The sequence below is a fragment of the Schistosoma haematobium genome, chromosome ZW (assembly GCF_000699445.3).
Source record: "Schistosoma haematobium chromosome ZW, whole genome shotgun sequence".
NCBI lineage: Eukaryota > Metazoa > Platyhelminthes > Trematoda > Strigeidida > Schistosomatidae > Schistosoma > Schistosoma haematobium.
Window position 1 is genome coordinate 59,291,004 of NC_067195.1, and position 23,377 is coordinate 59,314,380.

At 33.4% G+C, this 23,377-nt stretch overlaps 1 protein-coding gene across 1 annotated transcript; it reads left to right on the forward strand.

The window, feature by feature from the left end:
- Positions 1 to 990: 990 nt before the first annotated feature.
- Positions 991 to 23,273, forward strand: MS3_00004018 (uncharacterized protein). The gene is made up of 13 exons (XM_051211899.1): positions 991 to 1,051; positions 2,573 to 2,652; positions 4,626 to 4,882; positions 5,588 to 5,726; positions 6,814 to 6,978; positions 9,094 to 9,299; positions 10,602 to 10,713; positions 12,314 to 12,514; positions 13,288 to 13,381; positions 16,159 to 16,682; positions 19,911 to 20,075; positions 21,453 to 21,747; positions 22,896 to 23,273. Exons 2-13 carry the CDS (start codon positions 2,587 to 2,589, stop codon positions 23,090 to 23,092), a joined length of 2,421 nt encoding a protein of 806 aa, XP_051072022.1. The 5' UTR covers positions 991 to 1,051; positions 2,573 to 2,586; the 3' UTR covers positions 23,093 to 23,273.
- The last annotated feature ends 104 nt before the right edge of the window (positions 23,274 to 23,377 follow it).

The window sequence follows — 23,377 nt, forward strand, 5'->3', positions numbered from 1 at the left end:
TCTGTCTCATTAGAGGTGTAACACGTAAGGAATGCATAACAAAAGATATTCTACAATGCCTTCTGCTCGCTCTATGATTTTTCCTACCTGTATGTATTGGCATTTTTGCCGATTCTCTGTACATTTTGATATGGCATGAATTTTATTCGGTAACTAAAAGACCATTCTGAACTCCATAGTTTCATTTAGCTAAGTAGGCCATAGATGTACAGTTTTACACGGAAAAAAGTTTGTAGATGCACAACACGAAGTCATTATAATAACGAATTAACATAATGTAGCGGTAAATAAATCCCCAAAATAATTAGCTCTGTAAGTATTCGACATTGGATGCTGACTTCCTGGTAAGGGACTTTCCTTATTTTTAGGTGCAGGAGAAGGAATAAAGGTCAGATAAGCGTGAACAATCAACCGAATAGCCCAAACCAATCAGATATGACAGTCTAACACGGAATCACCGTTTTAACCCAAAAGATCGCCCTCGAAGAAACGGATGGCAAAGTGTGCACGATCAAGTATGAACGCATCATGCTTTAATATGAAAATTATCAAGCCGGAAAATTCTTTCAAGCTATGAATTCCCTTGAAAATGCGCTGGACAATGTTGTGCATAGTTGTGGACTGTGTTATTTCAGTTAAATAACTGGATAATACAATGAATAAAGCAACATTTCACTTCTAATTATTCATATCCACCTGACTATCTTTTTCCATTCCACATCCTGACATGAATTCAGTCTTTATTGTTCTTTCCCCTGTCTCAGGATCATTAATGTAACCAAGGAAAATACTACCCGATTAAGTAACGGCAACTGAAAACAATTACGTGTCAAACTTCTGAAATCAAATGATAACAAAGAACGAGTTGGTAACGATGGGCAAATAAATTTGTATATGTTAAATCAAATTCGAAAAATTATGTCATTCCATTTGCTGTAAAGTAAGTGAATTTCAATGGTTACATGGGAGCCATATTTGTTTGTACGCACTAAGTCGCTTTGGTGAGCGTTTGAGGAATTTCAAACGAACTCGCAAATGGAGAAATTATAATGTAAGTTAAAACAGAGTTGAAGAATTCAAATCACCGGAGTTTATGCTTAGCCTGTTTTCATCGTTGGCATATCAAACATAGGAAACAGTAACTACGATCTATAGCTACTTTTCCGGCTTAATACGTATTCGATCTGACCTGTTTTCGAATGCCTATATTACTAAGAGATTCAGGCATATTTATTCCGCATTTATCCTCGTTTAACAAACAACTAATACACCCTAAATTCCACATAATTTTGCCTCATCGAAATCTCGAGCATATTCACCCTAAGGTGAAGTGAATAAACCTAATGAGTTTTCCGAAACATTTTACACTCACATGCATGTATGTGCATGTTAGCGGTTATACACTTGCAGACATACGTGTGATAAAATTTAATTTGTCTAAATATTCAAGTGATTGTTTACAGTTGCATTTGTGCAGTGTTTCTGTGACAGATTCCATATCTCCTGTCTATTAAGAAGCAGAGAAAGAGCAAAAGGAAATTTATTCCACCTTCACAAGGCGGGAGATAAGTTCTAGTTATGAATCAATCGAAATTCTCGATTCGATTCCATAAAGCCTTAAAACAATATAAAACACACCAATGTATTTGGCTTCATATGATGGACCTTAGGATATATTGGATGCACATTTGACTGGTACTCATAATGTAACTGAGGTTGAAACCATACTACGGACCTCGACGTATTTACCCACCCAATAAATATGACCATGAATCAGTTTTCATTTGCATTCAGTAAACCTGAATACGATTTTAAATAATTACCAACAATCTGCCATGATATAATTCATTTATGTAAGGTAAATGTTTCACACAAACAGTGCAACGATGTGGAGAAACTAGCTCTATGATCAGTTACTTGAGTTTAGGAAAACGGAATATCAGAAATAAAAATCGGGTACATATCATATTTTCTATGGGTGGAACTAACGTCTTTTGTTATGAACAGAGAGGCTGTTCAAAACTATTGCGTATAAACAATACAGATGTTTCAGTAGTGAGCACTCAGCCACGTATTTGCTTCAGACTCATAGGCTTTTCCAAATACGCGAGTATAGATGTCAAAGAAATATAGAGAACATCGTTTAGAAGATTGTTCGTTGCATAAAGGTTAACAACCAGCTTTAAAGATTGAATAATTATTTCATAGGATTCTTTTTCAAGGTTATGCGTAGTGATGACAGTACAAAACGAAAAACGAAGGCAGAAAGGTATTCAAGCAATTCTAATCCATCTAAAACAAAACGGGTCACATATTTGACCACTGATCGTTACCTTTTGAGTAGACGAACTAGCTGGTTTCGTTTAAAACTATAATTGTCTGTTGCTTTGACCCAGTTTTATTAGAATGATTATTAATTTAGAAACTTCTCACATTTTCAGCGCACTATAGACGTTTTGTTGAAAGCTTTACAAATGTTTAAGGTTTTTTAACTTTACGTGTAAACTTTACGCAAGTAAGCATTCGATTTACAAGACAGTGAAAAACATGATTGTTTCCAATTTTTTGATAGAAACAACCTATTGAATGGACGGAGATCCACTGAAAGATCTAGCGACAGCAAAACTTACAGCCGAAATTTTTGAAAAGAAAGTAAGTTTTACGATGAAAGATAAGAAGCATTTATTTCTCCTTAACATTCTGAAACAACTCATATTTTTCCCGGATATAACTGGAATACACTCATTTACGTTACTTAACTCAGTCTCCAAACATTTAAACACTGCTTTGCTTGAATGTTAACCTCAAGACACGTATAATTTACTTTAGGTAGTCTATCCGTGGTTGACTGTTACATATATTCCTCACAATCATTAATTATTGTAAATGTCTCTTGACAATTAATGCTATCTACTCTGTTTTATAATGAACAGAAAGCTCTAAAGCTACGTACTTCGGACGATTCCACAGTATAACATGTTCAGAAAGACGTGAATTCCACCAAAATATGATTCTGAATCACGTAAGACAGAAACATTAGGAAGTAAAACCTAAAATGGTTCATAAATCATGATGTGTTTATTAAGAAACTTTATTTATTAGATAAAAATGTGTATTCACCCTGACGTTAGACTTCATTGGCTCATTTCACTCTATAATTTACTAATCACTGAGTAGATATGTATCCCGGATTGCTTTTGCACATATCCTTTGTCCTAATACATATGATTCAACTTAAAAGGTCAAATAATAATAGTGTTGTAAATGCACATATCTTGAGCATTCTTATAAGCGATGAGTTAAGCAGAACTCAATCTATATTTACAACTAAACAGTGAATAAAATATAAGTAAGTAGGTAGGCATAGATATACAGGGAAGCATACATGAATATAAAAAGGTACAGTAAGAGAAGTGAAACATTACACCTATGAGAATAATTATAACGATAAATATAGAGGAATGTACTTGAACACAACTTCAAAAGATACACGGTCAGATTAAAATGGCACATTTACTGATCAACCTGAAACAGGTTTCATACTATTGTAATAAGAAGTGCCGCGAGGGACAGAATCATGAACCATTGACACAATAGGACATCTCAATAAAACATAAAAGGCGAAGACATTGGTAAAGTCGCTTTCTAATATAAAATATAAGAATGAGTGCTGTTAGAGGCATGAGGGTGGTTATCACTACCCGGTTGCCCACACCGTAGAAGGGTTGTTCTGGAGGTGCCTAAAAAGGAAACTGGATTAGAGGTGGTCTTAGTGACCTGAGAGCGTGACCGCAGTGCCCAATAGACAACACACGACCTTTTTATGGATAATTTTTGTGTTAGCTCCGTACTTGTTGAGACCTTACCGCCGGAGACGGATATCCGTGGGATAAGGCGAGGTGTGCATTTTTAGGGTCGACCTTTTCTAACCCCACCCCTCCTTGTGGGAAGGCAGCATCGCTGTCATGTTGGTTGTCTGAAGGAAACACCTTACTGCTGTCACACCTCTGTACATTCAGCAGTACGACTTCGCCTTCGGACCTTAGGTTTGTTGCTTTCGGTCTTACCACTCTTCAACCGACCTGTCTGACATGGTAGGACCTTGATGAACGGTTGTTCCAGCCAGTACAGCTCGGTTGCTTCATCACGATAGGCAAGCCCGACTACCACGTCAAGGTAGCAACAACGGTCGGGAGGTAAAAAAGTAAAATACTAAGAAATCATGAGCAATGAAAATATTATGCCCTTCATCTCCTGCTACCTGTAAAATTACTGTTATAAGTTTTACTTGTTGCTGTTGCATTTACATGATGTATAATGACAATCGTCAGAAGAATAATTCCACTTTGTGCTTGTGGTAAGTTCATGTTAGTATTCATTTTTCTGTGACAAATGTTCAACCAGTTAGTACTAGTCATTAAAATTTTAAAAAGTTTTTTGTCAAATTAACTCAATATTCTTTGTGTATACTGGATTCTGTATTTAAATTTTAATATGCTTAAACAGTCTGCTTAGATTCAGTTTTCTTTCACTGTAACTTGTAATGTATCGAAAATCCTACTACTCATAAACAATAATGTATTTTCTTATATTTATATCATTCCTCATATGTTTTGTAAATCAAGTACCATGAAATAGAATATGAAAAAGAGAAATATCGTGAAGAAGCTCGTCTAGCTAAAAATCATTTGGAATTAACAGAAACTGCCCTGAAGAATGCTGAGGAAAAACTCAAAGAGTATCAAAAGAACATTGAAAAGTTAGAAAAGGACCTACACACTTACGAATTATTAAAACATCGAAGCCAGGCAGCCGTAGTTGGGCTACAAAAAGTAGCGAGAGAGTCTCAAGACAATGTTATTCATTTAGAATCACGTCTGAGGTAAGTTTTGAATGAAAAATGCTCATAGATTTTAAAGTTTGTCAGCTTGACTCATTCTTGATACATTGATATTGGTTAATTCAATAACGGTAATCATAGACTGAAATCAATATGGACGGATAATAATTCATAGACCTCAAAGTCCATTGAAGTTGACAAAGATATTCTAGACATGACATATATATATACAATCACTAAGAGGTGACTATTTTAATGACAAGTGTTTCACTTAGCATAATAAGTATTTCTACTTGTCTACTCCAAATAGATTACTTCAAATGAACTTCGTCAATTGTGCATACAATAATTGTTAAAAGTGTATGTGCATACTGAAAAACGTACAGACAAAAAGTGAACTATATATTTTTACCCGAATGTATTGAAATTTTTACTGGCTTCAATGTACTGTGAGATTGATATTTAAAACTGATAACATGAGATCTAATTAAAATTAACTATGTTCAATACTATTCATTTTAATTTCTTAGCTTTGGGACAACATAATATCTTAAAATAAACATAACTGTTAAGTATGGATGAAGATTCAGTTTTAGCAACTTAGTAGGCTCATTTAAAAGCACTGAAACATTCATATCATTGTTTAAGTTACTATGTGCTTCAAATAATGTTTGATTACGAAACAAATATTACTCCCATTCTTTCTATTAAGTGTAAATATTCCAAACTTTTCTCGTTATTTAACAGAAATCTAACGGAAAGTCAAAATTCTGAACAAAAAAATCTTCAAAAAAAGATTGATGAATTCAATAAATTTCGTTTAGAACTTGGACGTCGAATTGGTTTATCTGAAATGAATGCAGACCTTGCTAATGTTATGGAGAAAGTAATCGTTATTTCATAGAATTATCGGATGTGTTAATTATATCTAAAAGACCAGTATATTAACTGAATGTTTAGAAATAACTAGGAGTCTATAACAAATATAAAAATGATGAGTGTTGAAAAACATATGAATACAAACCTAGAATGGCATATGCGAAGAATACATTCAGTGATCTTTGAACTAAGTTCACTTGTTATGTGAAAAACAACAGTAAAACATATTATTCCCGGGAATCTTAGGAAAACGTAGTTGTAACAAGTGATCACAGAATAAAAATGATTGAAGCCATGAAATCTTTGTATTGTTTAGTTGCGAGTTTGTAGCTATTCAAATTATGCTTATACAATAAGAAGGGGTAGTAATTCACTATGTGCAACAAAACGTGTAACTTTTTTATAATGACTAAAATTAAGTCCTGCGCTTTAACCTGGTTGGTGGACACGGAGAGTCCACCTAGGGGAGTTGGAAAACCCTGATTACAAACCAATGGTGCAAATGGGCTCCAGTACCCTGAGGAAACAAACGGAGTATGAACCAGTCGTTGGTCACCGGCTATCATGGGACTGCATCTCATTACGATCCTCCACTGCCTTGTGGATCAGACCTTTAGGTCAAAGGCTCTGGGTGTGGCCCCCTGAGAAAACCACCTGCTTCGGTTTGGGCACCCGAGCAGTATCACAGCCATTACACATATCAAATGAGATTTGTGTGGCGCATATGTATCTGGTGCCCCGTTGTACCAATATTTATGTGTTCAAATAGATAAAATAATTATTAAGACGTACTACTCCCTGTTATTTAGACAAAGTCGAATCCCAATTCATAACTCGATGTTTGAAAATGGAGTGAACAAGTTGATAGAACATGGTATTACATTAAAGTATCTGAAACGTTTAATCACTCAAATTATTTCATTATTTTCTCAATATGATGAAAACTTCTACTCAATGTCTAAAAACGTTATACAATACATCATTTTTGATATATTAGTTATAAATTTTACATTGAGTCAAATATATTTTCTTGTTTCATCGTTCAACTCAAGGAAATGTTTAATTAATGTTTTTTTAATGATGACAATGTTAAGGTTTCACAGCGTTTAGATGAAGCGGCTCTACTTGAACTTAAATGTACACAGAATACATCTAATTTGAATAGAACCATTATAGAATTAAATTCAATAAAACGAAGTACAGATGAAGTGACCAAGAGAAGTGAAGAATACATACAAGAAAGGAAAATACTTAATGAAGTAAGTTAAATAACTATTTTTGATGATGCAATATGCAATATCAATAAATCTGGTAACAATACGGAACTATCAATACAAAATATGGATACGTTATAACCATATAAAGATTTTTTAATAATTCGACCGAAATCCCCCTTTTACCAACTAACCATAAAAAAGGGATTTTACTATGACATTACCTTTTTTGGCATAATTTTTTTGTGATGTATCAGTGTTATATATCAGTGATAAATCAGTATTCTGATTAATTTAATCATTTTGCAAATTATTGTAAGCTTCCCATATTTACAAAAATTTATTATAACATTACTTTGGATAAGAGATGAAAATGAAAATATCAGTTTTAAACGGGAAACTGGTAGAACTTATCAGTACTATGTTAAGAATGATACTTGTGTAAGGTGTTTATGCAAATGTGATTTGACAAAAGCGCGATAACAGTTTTAAGGTTAGTTAAAACAAACAGATTTATCAGTTTTTAGCCTAACTTATGTTTTTACTTGATGAGTAAATACAATCTGCATATTTTAACAACCACTGAAGATATATAATTTCCTGTTTTAATATTCAATAGAACAGTAGAATCTTACTATGGTAATTCATTGTAAACGGTACTCATCTCATGTATATTAGTAGGACTAAAGAATTGGATTCATTTTATATCAGAATTGTTTCAAGTGAAACAGGATCAAAAAGTCATTCGTTTTTGAAAAAGTGATTACTGTCAGATAATAAAAGTAATGCTCACTTTATATCATATATTTCATTAAAGAAAACAACTTTCAGCGCAGAATATGCAATGTTGAAACTGAATTCACGTTTTATATACATTTAATTTGTGAATATTACAAAAAGTTATATTAAAAAACTCAACAGAGTGATATGTTGCCAATCATATTCATCCGTCAATGTTTACGACTAGTCTTCCACCAATTCTTGTACTTCTTTCATTTATTGATAACTACATTCGTCTTAGGTAGTAATATCTTGTGAAAATGCGTAAGTAAACGTGGTGAACGGATATAATTAGTGACTTAAAATAAATATAAGAAAATTTGAGATGGTTTGAAATATCCTGTTGCCCATATTTTTGACTGATATTTGATTAGTCTTGGTTGGAATTCGACCATCCTGTCCAGATTGTCTCGTTAATATCATTAAGACACAAGCTGATATAGAATAGATGGAACGGGGCTAGTAGTAGGATCCAGGAAGCGCGTTTGGTTTTGTCTGGGACTGTTTGGCTGGATGTACCTGCACTCCAAAACTGATGTCCACTTCGAGACTCGAACCCAATACTATTTGCGTCCATTTAGTCACACACTACTGCAATGGAGTGAATTCTAATTCATATACATTGGTCGCTTGGATCTTCCCACTGATGTTTAGGACTTTAACCCATCAGTTTCTTCAGGGATATATATATCCTGTGCAGATTGCTTCGATATAGACATTAAGTCACGAGGAGTTTTAAGTAGAGATGAATGGTGGCTAGCAGTGGAATCCAAACCAACCACTGCTGAACAAATATTTGTCAAAAACATCGACAAGGGGACAATGCGAATCACTTAAGATTGAATTAAATCTCATACTCGTTACAAAGAAAAGCCTTTAGCAATGAATGGATTTTTGGAAAAGTGGTGACTCATTATTTTCAGAACGCCATTGTTTCTTTGGTATTTTATAGACTACTGAAATCTACTATCGTTTATCAGGTTCATGAGAACCAATCTTTTCATCACAGAACTTGAAAATGATAAACCTAACCTCCTTCAATGACTACTAATCTTCACAACTTTGTAGGTGTATCTTGTTGATAAACGCCGACAAGTATAAAACCTGGACATATTCCCTATTAATGATAATCTTTAACCACCTGATACTCATCCACAAGGCTTTCTCATTTTATTCACTTAAATTAATAACCAAACTCCCTATTATATGAATGAGATTTCAGGTTACACTGAGATCTCAACAATATAATATCAGAAGTTGTTCAGTGTCTGATTAGTTCTGTCGACTTCATATAAAATACAATTAAATAAAACTCTAACTAAAGTAGTTATTTTTTGTTTTTACTGCTAACCAGCAATACTTTACATTTATTTATAACAGAAAATAAATTTGCTTGAGGCCAAAAATGCAGATTTAACTTCACAATTAACATTATTACAAAATATGTCACAAGCAAAAGAAATTATCATTAAAGATCTACGTAATCAAATAGATGGATTACAAAATAATAAACAATTAATTGAAGAAAGAAATAAACAAACTGCATTCAAACTTCAAATAGAAAGTACACAAATGAAAGCTTTATTGTAAGTGAAAATAAATAAGGTAAATAATTGAAATGATATTGGTCAATAGCCAGTACGTTTGTATTTAACTGGCTTAAGAAGTTCGACACAGAGTAACGAGCTATTCAGCTAGGTTTTAAACGATGTTCACTGAATTTATAAGCCATTCTTTTTTCTCAATAATAAACGCTAGATCCAAACTTTCATTTCTTTTTGTCTATTTATTTTTAAAGTACTTTCTGTACTTCTGCTAGAGGGTAAGTATATTACAACATAATTTAACTAATCGTAGAGTTCATGAATAAGTGAGTAAGAATGTCAATAAACAAAAGATATAGTTAAGTTAAAATCTCAAACAAGAAGCGTTTCTTTTAGCTGACAAAGTTCCTCTCACTTTTATGGAGAATGCAAAGAAAAAATAAAATAAAATATCAGTTAAATCTTATTTTGAATCATATCTTACGTTGCAGCACCTCGAAGACCCCGGCCATGAAGTTGTAATGGACCAACAGAAGTCAGAGCCACAAGATCACAGAATAATCAATCTTCTTCTCTGTCCACCCAATCCTAATGTTGGCAAATAATGACGGATGTGGAAATCGATGAAATAACATTCGTTGGTGTTGAAAGATGGAGACACCAAGTGAATCTCTGTCGCTATAACCAAAAACGGACTGCCGGACAAAATTATCGTTAGCATGTTGTTGCTACAAAATGCGATAGACTCTTTGAGATCATCGATTATAGAACACTGAGGGCCGTCGAATGTTTTCAGCTCTAAAAGGGTCAGTTTTGTAGCATACGGCGGAACTGCTCTTAGCGGTCCTTCCATACTCAACGTTTTACAGCTAGATTGACTTGGTTCATAATAGCATAAATTTCACGATATTTATCATACTCAAACACCAATATCGGCATTTACATAACTACCTAAAGTATCAGATGCAACTATTATTCACTCTCAATCTAGATTAGATAGATAGGTAGAACAGTTTAAGGAACAGTTCGACTGGCTTTCAGCTAGCCTTCAATTATTGTCCATACCCTATCAACCTGAACAATAAATCGATACAAGTACTCAACAGTAAATGAAGTTGAAAATGATATAGATAGTCCAGAACGAGAGAGAGCAGGACGACCTTATGGCAAAACACCAAAAATAAATAAATCTGTTAACAGAAAGTACTTACCAGAAGGTTTTTTGTGGAGATTTTGGTAATTTCAACAGTTCAAAGTACTTACATTTATCTAATTAACATGAGATAACCGTAAATGTTAGAAACATTTTGTTGTTATCATTTCATTATTTTCTTTCTACACCAGAACATCACTTTCTGCATCTTTATCAACAATTGATAAACCATGTGAACCAACTGAAATAGGTGTCAAAGAATCTATAGTGAGAATTTTAGATCAAAATGTTCAAATGCGTGAGGTAAGCTGATAGTTTATTCATAGATAAATGGTTAAACCCGACCGTAGCTGTTACCTTGACGCGGTGGTTGGGCTGGCCTATCGTGATGACCCAACCGAGCTATATTGACTGGAACATATGTTCCTGTAGGTTTTGCCATGCCATGCAGGTCGACTGGAGAACGGTAAGACTAAAAGCAGCAACTCAAGGTCTGAGGGTGGAGTCGTACTGCTGACTGTAGAGGGGTGTGACAGCAGCAAGGTGTTTCCCTCGGACAACCAGCATCTGCGGCGATGCTGCCTTCTCACAAGGACGGAAGGGGTTAGGATGGAAAGATGTTCGGGATGCGATTCTCCCCCTCGAAATGCAAAATGTTGCTTCAGGATTGGGTGGCATTGACACTTGAACTAATGATAGGGAGTGAAGTAATTGAGCGTGTTGACCGCTTCACTTATCTTGGAAGTCTCATCAGCCCTTGTAGTCTGGTGTGTGGCGAAATCTCAGCACGGATACAGAAGGCTCGACTAGCTTCTGCCAAATTGCATCATTTATGGCGTAGGCGAGATATCCGTCTACCGACCAAAGGACGGGTTTACTGTGCAGCAGTTCGTTCCGTCCTACTTTATAACAGTGAAACATGGCCAGTAAGAGTAGAGGATATTCGTACGTTGCTAGTATTTGATCATAAGTGTCTTCGAAACATTTCTCGTATATCCTGGGATCATCGAGTAAGTAACGCAGTTGTTAGGAAACGGATACTAGGTAAGGGTGGCAAACCAATTGATGAAGTAGTTAAACTTCATCAGTTGAGATGGCTGGGACACGTGTTACGTATGCCCAACCACCGGCTGCCTCGACGTGCGATGTTCAGTGGTATAGGAGTAGGTTGGGAGAAAGCTAGGGGCGGCCAGACCAAAACATGGCACAAGTCCATGAAGTCACTGACAAGTGGACTGAACCATGTCGGTAGGTGTAAACTACCTGGTTGGGGACTGCGAGATGATAGCAACCGATGGTTAGAGACCTTGAATGACGGCTCGAAAGCGTTTGCAATGGCGCAGGTGCATCTACTCTTTGTGTTCTCCCAAATTCTAATCTTTTGAATTCTTCATGTCCCTTTCTTTTTCCTCTTTCCAAACTTATTTCACTGGATTATAATTCTTGAATAACATCTTCAAACCCTAATTTTCCCGATTACTGCTTATACTCCTACTACCTATACCATTACGGGATTTGAATCGACAACAGCATCTCTGTGCTAATATGGTGTGGCAACTCGAACTGATGTACGTGCGTATGAAGTTCTACGTTGTTACTGACTGACTGATTAAACTCAGTATTATATGAATTGTACATAGTTGATTCATGTGACAGTTGTAATGTACCGGTGACAATCTTGAAAAAATAATATCGAGCAAAATGTTATTTAATTTGACAAATAGAATGTATTTTGTGAAAGTTTCAGTTATAGTTTACCATGACTTGTATTCTAACGGAAAACAATAAATAATCCCCAACAATGGTATTATTTCATTCTCATATAGTTATTATCTTCACTTATAATATTATAATCAATTGTTTACCTAAAATAAACACTTACTGTTTATTTTATTTATTTAAGGCTGGAAATAATTTTCAAAGTAAAGTACTTGAACTTCAAAATCAATTTGAAGCGCAACATAAAGCTGGTTTAGCAATGAATACAGAATTGAAACAGGCAAGAGAACGAGTACAACAAGCTGAAACTGATTGTGCACGAATAGAAACTGAGTTATCAGGTCTTCATCTTCTATACAAGCAAGATCAGGAATTAAAAGAGAAAGTCAGTAAAATACGTGAAATAATTACTCGTTAAATAGTTTCGATGTTAAAATGATGTTTTCAGTAAATAAGTTCATTTGTAAGGTAAATAAGTATTTAGATTATTATTCTCATAACTTGAGAATTAGGCAATTTTTGGCTGCTTCAGAGACACCAGTATTGGATTTGAGCTGCATTGGCATAATGAACGAAAACTCAGGTGGGAAGAACAAATTAATTGTTTAATGCATTATCGCACAGCGACTTATTGAAATGTGAAAATCATACACTAAATACATCATTTGCACATTTTTGCACTATCTTTTACGAAATCGATTCATCTGAGTTGGCAACAATGAATATTGTTTTCCTAAACCAAGAATCAACATTACTCATTGATTGTTGGTCTGACCACTGTCTATAGATGCAGCCTATCTGATTGTGTTGGCGAAGTAACCATGATGAATGGCTTGAGACTTTGAGTGATGTGACACAGAATTGTTCATAAGGGCGCAGATGCATTAAGTGTTTATGCTGCTGTCAGTCTTGAATTTCAATATTATTTCATACATACCTTCCCGTATTATTTTCTAACCATATTCCTCAGATTTAATCTCTTTTGTTACTACATGATTCCGAACTTTTTTGTTATTTTCATCACATCATACAAATGTAGTATGGCAACGTGGGCCAACCCACATCTGCATCAGGCCCCATTTTAAAGATGGTCGACAACTGGTGGCTTAATTGCAATTTAATTTAATAATAATGATAAATGTATTTACCATTACTTAGGTGAAATCGTTGTTGATCCAACTGTGCGATTATTTGAGCATACAAATCGATCATCAAGAGGCTAAACCAACTGAAATGATTTCAGCTTGTCTAGGTAAGACATTTTTCTTTAGTTTATTTTGTGCCACCAATTATTATGGTTACTTAAAGATAATACTAAGAAATTTTAGTAAGACAAGTTAGATTTCAACGAAGTGTTTGTATTTTGGTGACTCTATTAAAAACTAACTTATAAAAGCTAACGTTATCCTAATACCTGGAGAACAGACTAATTTAATTCAAATTCACTGTGATGTTAATAGTCACAAAACGAAGGTCTCAGTTTATCTGGACAAATGTACAGTTCTATTTAATGTGTATACAAGACAGTTTTTTCTCATTATAATTATTTATACTTAATAGAAATTTTAAAACACTTATAGTATCATTGTATAATTTTCTGTTTGCTGAGAATTAGGTGTAACGAATAATTTCTACAAATGTACTATCAGTAAAGTGGGGAAAACATTTGAAAAACAAAAAAAAATTAAAGATAATACAGTAACACAAATGGGCCTCTATGTCATACTAAGTGTACTTGATATCAAAATATACTTGTTCAAGCTCTTTACCTAGAAACATATACTTGTACTTTGATACCGAGTTACACTACAGTGGTATTACGTGGGTCTGATCAACCAGTTTAAGGAATTAGGATTATCCGACAAGAAACCTTGAAACATTCCCTATTAAATAGTTAAATTTTGATGGTTAAGGCTGTTTAAATTTACTAACTTTCTAGGTAACAAGTTTTATTTTACATTAAATAGATAAATATATCATACGTCAATCTTTAGTTTCAATAAGTAAACTTATTAATCAATTCAAAATGGATGTAAGAAATATAACCACTTAGTGTTGATCTGCATACTTAATAAAACACATTTCCCTGAATGTATTTAATATTATAATTAGATAGGGATTTTGTGGATATTATAGTAATTTAATACTTGAATTCATGAATCAATTGAAGCTAGACCACCATGAAAAACCTGGAAGCACTGGACGGTCGGGTCTGTTTTGAGATAGTAACTCACGGAAGACAGTGGTGGACGGTGGCGCAATTTCGTGGATTGGTTAAACTTAGTCATTAACACCATTGGATACCGGTTCAGTGGTCTGGAGGTTAAGTGCTAGCGCGTGAAACTGGTAGGTCTTGGGTTCGAATCTCGCGAAGCAGGATCGTGGGTGCACATTGCTGAGAAGTCCTATACTAGGAGGAAACTGTCATTCAGTGCTTTCAGGTTTTCCATGATGGTCCAGCTTCAATTAACTCATGAATTCAATTATTAAACATTTAATATTAATTTTTTTTCGAAAGTGTTATGACTATATGTCCGGCTTTTATCACGCGATTTACCCACCAATCAAAATACGACTTGTACAATCTTCGCACTGTGCCAAACCAATGACGTTCGACCGGTATGGGCAGTCTAGCGTCCTTATAGGTCGTATGTCCGCCTAGTCCGTCCACTTGAGTCCAGAACACGAAATACCAGCTCCCAATATGCGAATCGAATCGAATTATTTATTTCAAACATACTGGGTTTATATATCAATCAAACAGACCGCAACGCACCATAAAATAGGAAATAACATTCGTACACAATAAAGCTAAAAAATGGCTGTGAACGTGGGAGGCAGTAGTTAATAAACTGAACATAGCTTAAGAACCATAAATCGTACAATAATAAATTATAGGTCAAAATGAAGCTTATAATAAGAGGAATATAAATATATATAATCCAATTATTGAATAATTATACCATAAGAATGTATAGATAATATTAGTCAATTAATGTCTCAGAAGTTACTCGTGACTTAATCTTCGCTCGGATATAACAAAAAGAATACAGAATTAAAACGTTTAATTCTAATATTATCTAATGGTTATATTTACAACTTAGAAATTTTATGTAAAATAACTGTATGAAGAAATTTATAGTAAATTTTGTTATTGAGACTTATTATGTATGTTACCTAAGAGTTTAAATCAATCAACAACAAGAATTAAATTCAAGTGATTGTTAAGTTTATTGTTTATCGATATTTTTTAAATAAAACAAATCTATACTCTGTGAAATAATAATAATATTATTATTAGTTATATCACTAAGGGTATCATTTCTATTCCAATAGTAAACATGATTTAGTGTCACCTAGGAATCTAAATAGTACTCATTTCTGTTAGGTCCCGATAAACATAATGAATGGTAACTTTGGGATCCTTTTATGGACCAATACTAACGTATATGTTTATCGTATAATTATTAAATAAATAAACTAAACATATTCATGTTCCTCTTACTATAAGCTTTATTTTAACCTATGAACTGTTATTATACGATTTTCCATTCTTGAATTATTCCCTGTCTATTAGTCACTGCCTCCCTCATCCACAGCCACATCTGGCTAATTCTTGTATAAATGTTGTTTCATATTTTATTGGTACTTTGTGGTCTGTTTGATTGGTATATAAACACAGTATGTTTGAAATATAATGATTCATATCGCAGAGGCTCGGATTGGTGTTCTGGACTTAACTGGCTGGGCTAGGCGGAAAGCAGGACCAATCAGAACTCCAGGTTGTTCATACGGGTTCACGCATCACTGCTCTCTAATCGGCGGTCACAAGTTATAAGAATTTCTTATTATGTTATTGACCTGTTGCTTATGAAATATTAAAGAATCCTTTAGAAGTTACATCAGCTGGCTGATAAATAAATAAAGTTTATCATTTACTCAAATTCTAATCTATTAGTGTTTGTATTATATAATAAATACTTTTTTTCCCTGAGTTATTTTTTCTTGCCCAACTTATTTAATTTACAGATCGTATTGAGCATCTATTAAATAGAGGTTGCTTACCATGGGTATGTGTTCAGTCAAGTGAAATACGTGATCATCATCATTTTAAAAATCATGAACCATTAGTTCCAAATGAACAATTTGTTCGGAATTCTGATTATCCAAATAAATGTTTACATGATCTAGAATGTCATCAGTCACATTTACCATGCCATTTACAGATGAGCAAGGAGCTGTCAGAAAATGATTGTGATCATAAACAGATTGAATATATAACAGATCAAATTATAATGAAACAAGGTCAGTTATCATTAAAAGATTGGCGATCAATCAAAAACTTGTGTAACTTATGTAATGAGAAATTAATAAAATGTTTTTCTGATCAACTGAGTGAATTATTTGAACAAATAACAGAAATTCATAAGGCAAATGCACAAAATCCGAAGTGTAATGACCAAATTTTAGCTAAATTACAAGAAGAACTTGAAAGTAAACAGATAGAATTGAATGATGTCAAAAATAACTTCGAATCACAAATTTCAGATAGAGTAAGTTGTTAAATTTAGGACGACAATAAATTTTAACATTATTTTTTGTGAAGTACATTAAATATTGTAAATCTGGTAAGTATTCAGTTGTGTGAATGTAGTCTACGTCCACAAATTAAGTACTTAAGTATTTATATGCATATATATTTAGCTTTTTATGTTTTATACTGTAATCTCACTAAACATTCAGTCACATGTCCGAATCCGGCTTCCTTTTGAACATCTGGGTAGATTCACTATCTATCATATAAACAGGGTAATCCAAAACCAACTGAATAAAAGTGAACTTCATAAATGCGTTACATTCATGTCTCAAGTATGGTAAAGATAATTCCTAGAGCTAAGATCATTTAGTAAAAGCTATAATATCAGTGACATCTATTGATGCAACTTCTAATCTCTCGTACATTGCTACCGAAATACTTGAAAATGTTAGACAAATTTGAACCTATACTATTCAATATTGTTATCATAGATGACCTGACAAATTATCTAAACTTTATACCAATTTCTAGTTTTATAAAATTGAGCACAGTTAAAACAACAACTGTAACAGAATGATATAAACTCACATATTCCAGGTACTCTCTTCAATTGCTTACAATCTAGAAACAACAGTACTGTTTATTTAAAATCATTGTAAATAATTTTTATCATAATGATAGAAATTAATAGGAAACTAATAAACCTGGAAAAAGATGTTCTGGCAGTTAAATATTTCATTAATCCTTATCCTTTCATAAATTTAAATAAAGCGAGAAGAATAATATTTCCAGAATTAAGTTAGCACATTATATTTTAAGGCTTGTCATCAGTTGCAAACGAGCTACATTTTTACTCCGTACCATTATTAATAAAGTTTAGTACGAAACAACATATTTAACATAACAGTTTATATATGTTAAAGCTGAAGTGATAAAAAAAAGAAGGGGGTGAAGTTATAAATAGTAATAAAGAGACAATGAATCAAAACAAGTTGTCACCAAATGGCTAACAATCAAGGCTTCTGTTTAATACAAAATTAAAGTTTATGTCATCAGTGAATGTTAACGGAAGTCTTACCTTAAGTTATAAATCATAATAAGAAGATAATACAACTGTCTTACCATGGTAATGGTAGGTTTAGTACATTTTCTTTCTGTATACAAGTCAGGTTGGAAGCGCTTGATCGCAATGGCCTCAGAAAAGCGGTGTAAAAGTGGTGCACATCGCCTGTTAATTATTTTGAATACATTTGAAACAACCACGTTGTGTCTACTATCTATTAAATGCTTAGTGATCGCACATAAAATAACTTTACTTCGCTTTAAACACAACATACAGTGAATATGTTCCGAAAACCTTGCTGATACCCGACTTTCAGTCCTTCCTATGTACTTGCTTCCAAAAGTACATGTAAACTGGTAAATACATTTCGAGGCGACCTCAGAAGGGTATTGATCCATTTTGATTGATTTAAAGAATATCTGGTGTTATACACCAACAATAGTTGGGTTGCAAAGAAACTTCTCTTTAGCACTGCTATAATCCTTTTATCAACTCTGCCCAAAATCTCCTTATCTTTTGAATCCAAGACGAATGAAGGCAGCTTTTCTATTAACATTTGGTTAAGACTTTCAGTAATCGTCTTGCCATACTTCAAAATAAATTTCTTTGTGTATCCATTATTTACCTCATTTTTTTCATATATTTATTTTAATTAATGTAAAAGTTCTAGAACAGAAAGTTTCAAAAAGCATGGAGAGAAGTTTCTAGGAAATAAGCGATACCAATGTTACGCAACAACAACGTTAAAAATTGGATAGATTGACAGAGTAAAATAAATAAAGCTCATTAAATATGCAAAACTGTAGAAAAAGAATTTGTAATTCAGAACATGAAATGTTACGAAACCAATTGTTGTAAGCTGAAGTCATTAGGGTGATGCGAGACTGATAACTACATCATAATGAATGAGTGGATTCGGTCATAATCTTTTAATAAAGATGCCTTTGTCAAAATGTAACAGATTTGAAGTTGTTTGGGTAGTGATTATTTTGAAAAATCCTGAAATCAAAAAACCATGTCTAAGCTAGTGTGGAGTGTCCTCAGAGTTTTGTAAATAAATGAGTTCGTAATAGATTATCATTTTCAGAAAGTATAAATGATACCAGTAAATCTATAAATAAGTTATAAATTCAATTCGTATTGGTTACTTGAATCTTCCCATTGATGTTTAGTGCTGCAATTGGTCAGTCTCTTGTTGTCATTGTGCATCCTGTCTCGATATTGCCTTAGATCACAAGCTTTATAAGCAAGGATGAGAAGTGGCTAGGAGTGGAATCCAGGACGCGCGTTTCGTCCTATTTGGGACTCGTCAGCTGGATGTACCTACCTCTCTGAATTGATGTTCATTCTGGGACTCGAACCCAGTACCGTTCGCTTCAAACGCCATCGCGTTATCCACTCAACCAACTGCTAGTGCGATAGGGTGAAGTTTAAACCCAGGGTCCAGAGTGAACATCAGTTCTGAGATGCAGGTACATCCAGCTGAAAAATTCCAAGTATAACGAAACGTACGTCTTGGATTCCACCGCTAGCCACTATCCATCTTTGCCTACAAATAAGTTACTTTGCTCAAATTTACCAGAATAAAGCGCAGTATGTAAATAATTTGTAAACTAGTGTTATTTATAATGACAGTCCATTCACGTCAGCTGACTGGATTCATCTCTCTCAATGAAAGACAGAGACCAGAAGTCTTTACTGCGATACACTAAACCAATTAATTGTAGACTAGTTAACTTGTTGTCCGAAACAGTGTATAAAACTACATTTAGAAAATTGGACTAATACTTAGTAATCTACTGTATAAACTAAAAACTCTTAATCACCACTCACACTAAAATTACTTCGTCAACACTAGATGCATAGTAAAGTTCCATACAAAATCTAAGAAAACTTTAAAAAGTATATGACTGGGTATACTTTGAAAGTAAAATGTTAAAAGGACTGAAATTTAAAAAAAAACCGACATCCTAGAATACATAAGTTAAAGCACATATATCACTTGGTACTTTTACTACTTTCAACTCGTAGTATTTCGTTCACGTCGTTATATTAACTGATAATATATTTTTACAAGTCCACATTTATCAATAGCTTGAAAATAAGATGCTTCAACTAATTTCTTGCATAGAGATTTTATAACACTACATTTTTCGTATTTAAAAAAAATAATAAAATTAGGATAAACAAATTGAAAAATTGAATGGATCTTTGAAACTTCAAATACAAAAAACGGAGAAATTTCAAAAATTAATTGAACAACAACATTCAAATTCACAAAATAAACATGAAGCATTTAAAATGGCAAAAAGTTTATTAGTTAATGTACATGCTAAAAAGAAAGAAGTAAGTTCAAATTCTACTACTACCGTAATAATTATTAACAATATAATTTGTTAAAGAGTGAATAAGAAATTTTCTAGCTGTAATTAGTATATCAATATTCAGTCTTTTTTTCAATTTATTAATTGAATCATGGAATAAAACGAGATTCAAAGAAGAGATTCTCATTTTAGTAAAGCTTAAGCGTTCACGTGCGAAATCGAAATACCTGGGTTCGAGTCCTACGTGTGGGATTGCAGATGCACACTACTGAGGAGTTTCATACTAGGACGAGACGGTCGTCCAGTGCTTCCAGGTTTTCAATGGTGGTCTGGCTTAGATTGACTCACGAATTCAACCATTAAGATTTAATTATTAACGAAAGCATTGTAATGCACAAAACTCAGCTCCTTCGCAATTTCATTGAATAATAATTGATAAAACTTTTGGGAAATTAGTAAGATTGAATGTAATACTTAGTAAGAATGAAACTTTAACAGAAAATGAGTCAAAAATTACAAAAATGACAAAAAGAAATACGAACCTAGCAAAATACTGAGACAGAATATACAACTTGTGTTAATTCTATCCGGTAATTTACTTACTCTGAAGAAGCGGCATAAAACTAAGTCGCAAAACATCAGAAATACATTTTTTCTACTCATTGGGATATAACGAAAAATATATATATCAGCTCACTAACCAATGCTCATTTTTTCCAAAACTACCTAGCCCAACCTTGGCATTGATACGTATAAACAATACTCTAGTTTTAATTTGAATGGTGACTTTACCTACTACTTTCCATGCAAAGCAGAAGTAACCAAAATGCTTTTAAGAGTAACAAGATTTCATTGACACCTTTTTTATGAAGTATAAAAGGATGTGTTATGCCGAAAAGCTATACCTACAAAACCTTTTAATCACTAGGATATTTCATTGATCTATAGTAGCGTCTTACTCTCGCGTGTGAGAACAAAAGAAATGCACCATTTTCTCAATAAACGAGTGATATTATTCTTGATAGGCCATTAAGTATTATTTGGTCACAGGACCTATTTCCTAATGATAACAGACAAAAAATGAGTGACTTAATATTGTAATACACATTATTCAATACTGAAACTTTTAAGAGTCAATAATGAGCCCTAAATTTAGTATGCAGCTACTTAAAACAATATTCTGTCAACGTGTTGCATAATATCCAGTATTTAGTTAGTGTACAAATTCAGTCCCATAACTTCCCGGTCATACTGGATATCATCAGAAATCACGAAACCAAGTAGTGGAGATTCAGATCCATAAGAGGCTGTCAGTCTCCTTGAGGCTATGAAGTTCGAGTATCCCTAAAAACATTGCTAAGCATTAACATAACACGAGCTTTTGTTTTATTTTTAAAAGCTCGGGACATTTCGGGATCTTATCGGAAGAATGCTGGATGTGGATACGCGATTTTCTCCAAATCCTGATATGATGATATTTCAACGACTTCAACAACTGATAGACTTTGCAGTTTCTAGCCGTTTAACATCAATTCAACCTAATATAACAACCTCATTTAGTAACACCCTTAATAATACATTTTATCCTTTTATAAATTCTTCTAAATCAACAATGAGTCAAATCCCTATTAAACCGTTAAGTTCTACGTATACAAACAACCTAGCTCTACCGTTATGGGATAAACATCGTGAAGGTAAGGAAAAGTGTTTATGAATTATGTGATGAACAATAAGCAGCAATATAAATCACAAACTGCGAGTCGCACATACTAATTTTAGTTACTGTTCTTTTATGATATATAAATCAGTATTAAACTTTGTTAGTCATCTTATCAAATAGGTAAAGAGCGAACACTTTCAATGGCCTAAAAATAGAACATTGAATAACATTAAATCTTCACAAGGATATTTCTTCACCAAGTAGTAATGTGGTCAAAGTTATCCCTACATTAAAAGCACTCATATAAAAGCCAACTTTCACAATTTAACTCAATAAATCAAAATTCATGGCTATATTATACATATTCGATGGTATTAATTTTCAAATCAAATTACGGTCCTAGTCCATACGAAAAATAAGCTGATACAGGTAGATACTGCCTCAGACAACAAATACGACTACCCCCTAAAGCACCTTTAGTTGATCACTGGCAAAGTAGAAACTGAGACATATATGCATAGAGTCAAATAGTCACAGAATATTATCTCACTACATTGGAGAGATACCAGAAGACAATGCCTTGTCTGTGATCACAAAGAATCATTACTGGACGAAAATATGATTGTCCATTAAAACTTTTAGCCAATCGAAAATGAAGATAAAAAATGGTTGGATTATTTACACTGATTAAAAGAAAGGATAAACAAGACAATTGGGGATATGTAGTCGAATCTCTGTCTGACTAACTACTACAAATGTTTATTTTAATGTTACCATTAACAAGTGTTCTCTAAAATATATGTGGATTTTGATAAACACTCATTGCCAAACCAGGCGAACCTTGTGTGATTTGGAAATACGTACCTCTCCCACTTACTGCTTAATAACACTAGAATTTCAGTAAACTTTAGTCAATGCAAAAAAACCTACAATTAGTTACTAATTCTAATATCCAGATGCAATTGATTTCTTTTCTAAAAAGTGATGCCTGTTATCGTATGTACTTCGATTTTGAAGAATAACCGGTTGTTTCGAAATCTCTCTGAGTGCTGCAGTGTTTTCATTACGAATAATTTGTACTTCTTTAACTACATACATCTCGTTCAGATAGAATTCATTAATTTCCAGTAAATTTAATTACTCAAATGGATTGTCACTACTTGATTTTCATGTTTGTTTTAGGCCACTTGGACTTGCAGTCAAAACACCAAGGAAAAATTAGGCCTACATCAGATGAAATGACTCAAGCAGAAAGTGAGAAAAAACAAATACACCGACAAAGTGTGCAAGAAAATAAATCAAAAGCCTCCACTAAATCCACATCTAATGTACCGAAGAAATCAGAATCCCGCATTCAAAAGGATGACCGTCAATACTAGGAAAATATTCACATGACACTACTACCTCAGGAAGTAGGCACTTTATTTAAAATACCTCAAAAACACTTATAATACCAACAATAGATTATTGCTCAAAGTCCAAACCTTTTAACTTAAAGTAAGAATTGGGAGTAGATCTCATGTCCAATGCTAGCCAGATATAACAAGCTTAGAAACAGACAGTAAAACGAAAAATGCCACTTTCGTTAACCGATGTGGTCAAAACTTTGCTATCATCGAAGGTGGAAGATAAATGTATCTTGTCATAAATATATTTAAACCATT

Coding starts and splice junctions, on each gene's coding strand:
- MS3_00004018 (XM_051211899.1), top strand. CDS start 2,587: ATGGACGGAGATCCACTGAAAGATCTAGCGACAGCAAAACTTACAGCC. Junction 2,653..4,625: donor CCGAAATTTTTGAAAAGAAA/GTAAGTTTTACG, acceptor TTGTAAATCAAG/TACCATGAAATAGAATATGA. Junction 12,515..13,287: donor ATCAGGAATTAAAAGAGAAA/GTCAGTAAAATA, acceptor ACCATTACTTAG/GTGAAATCGTTGTTGATCCA.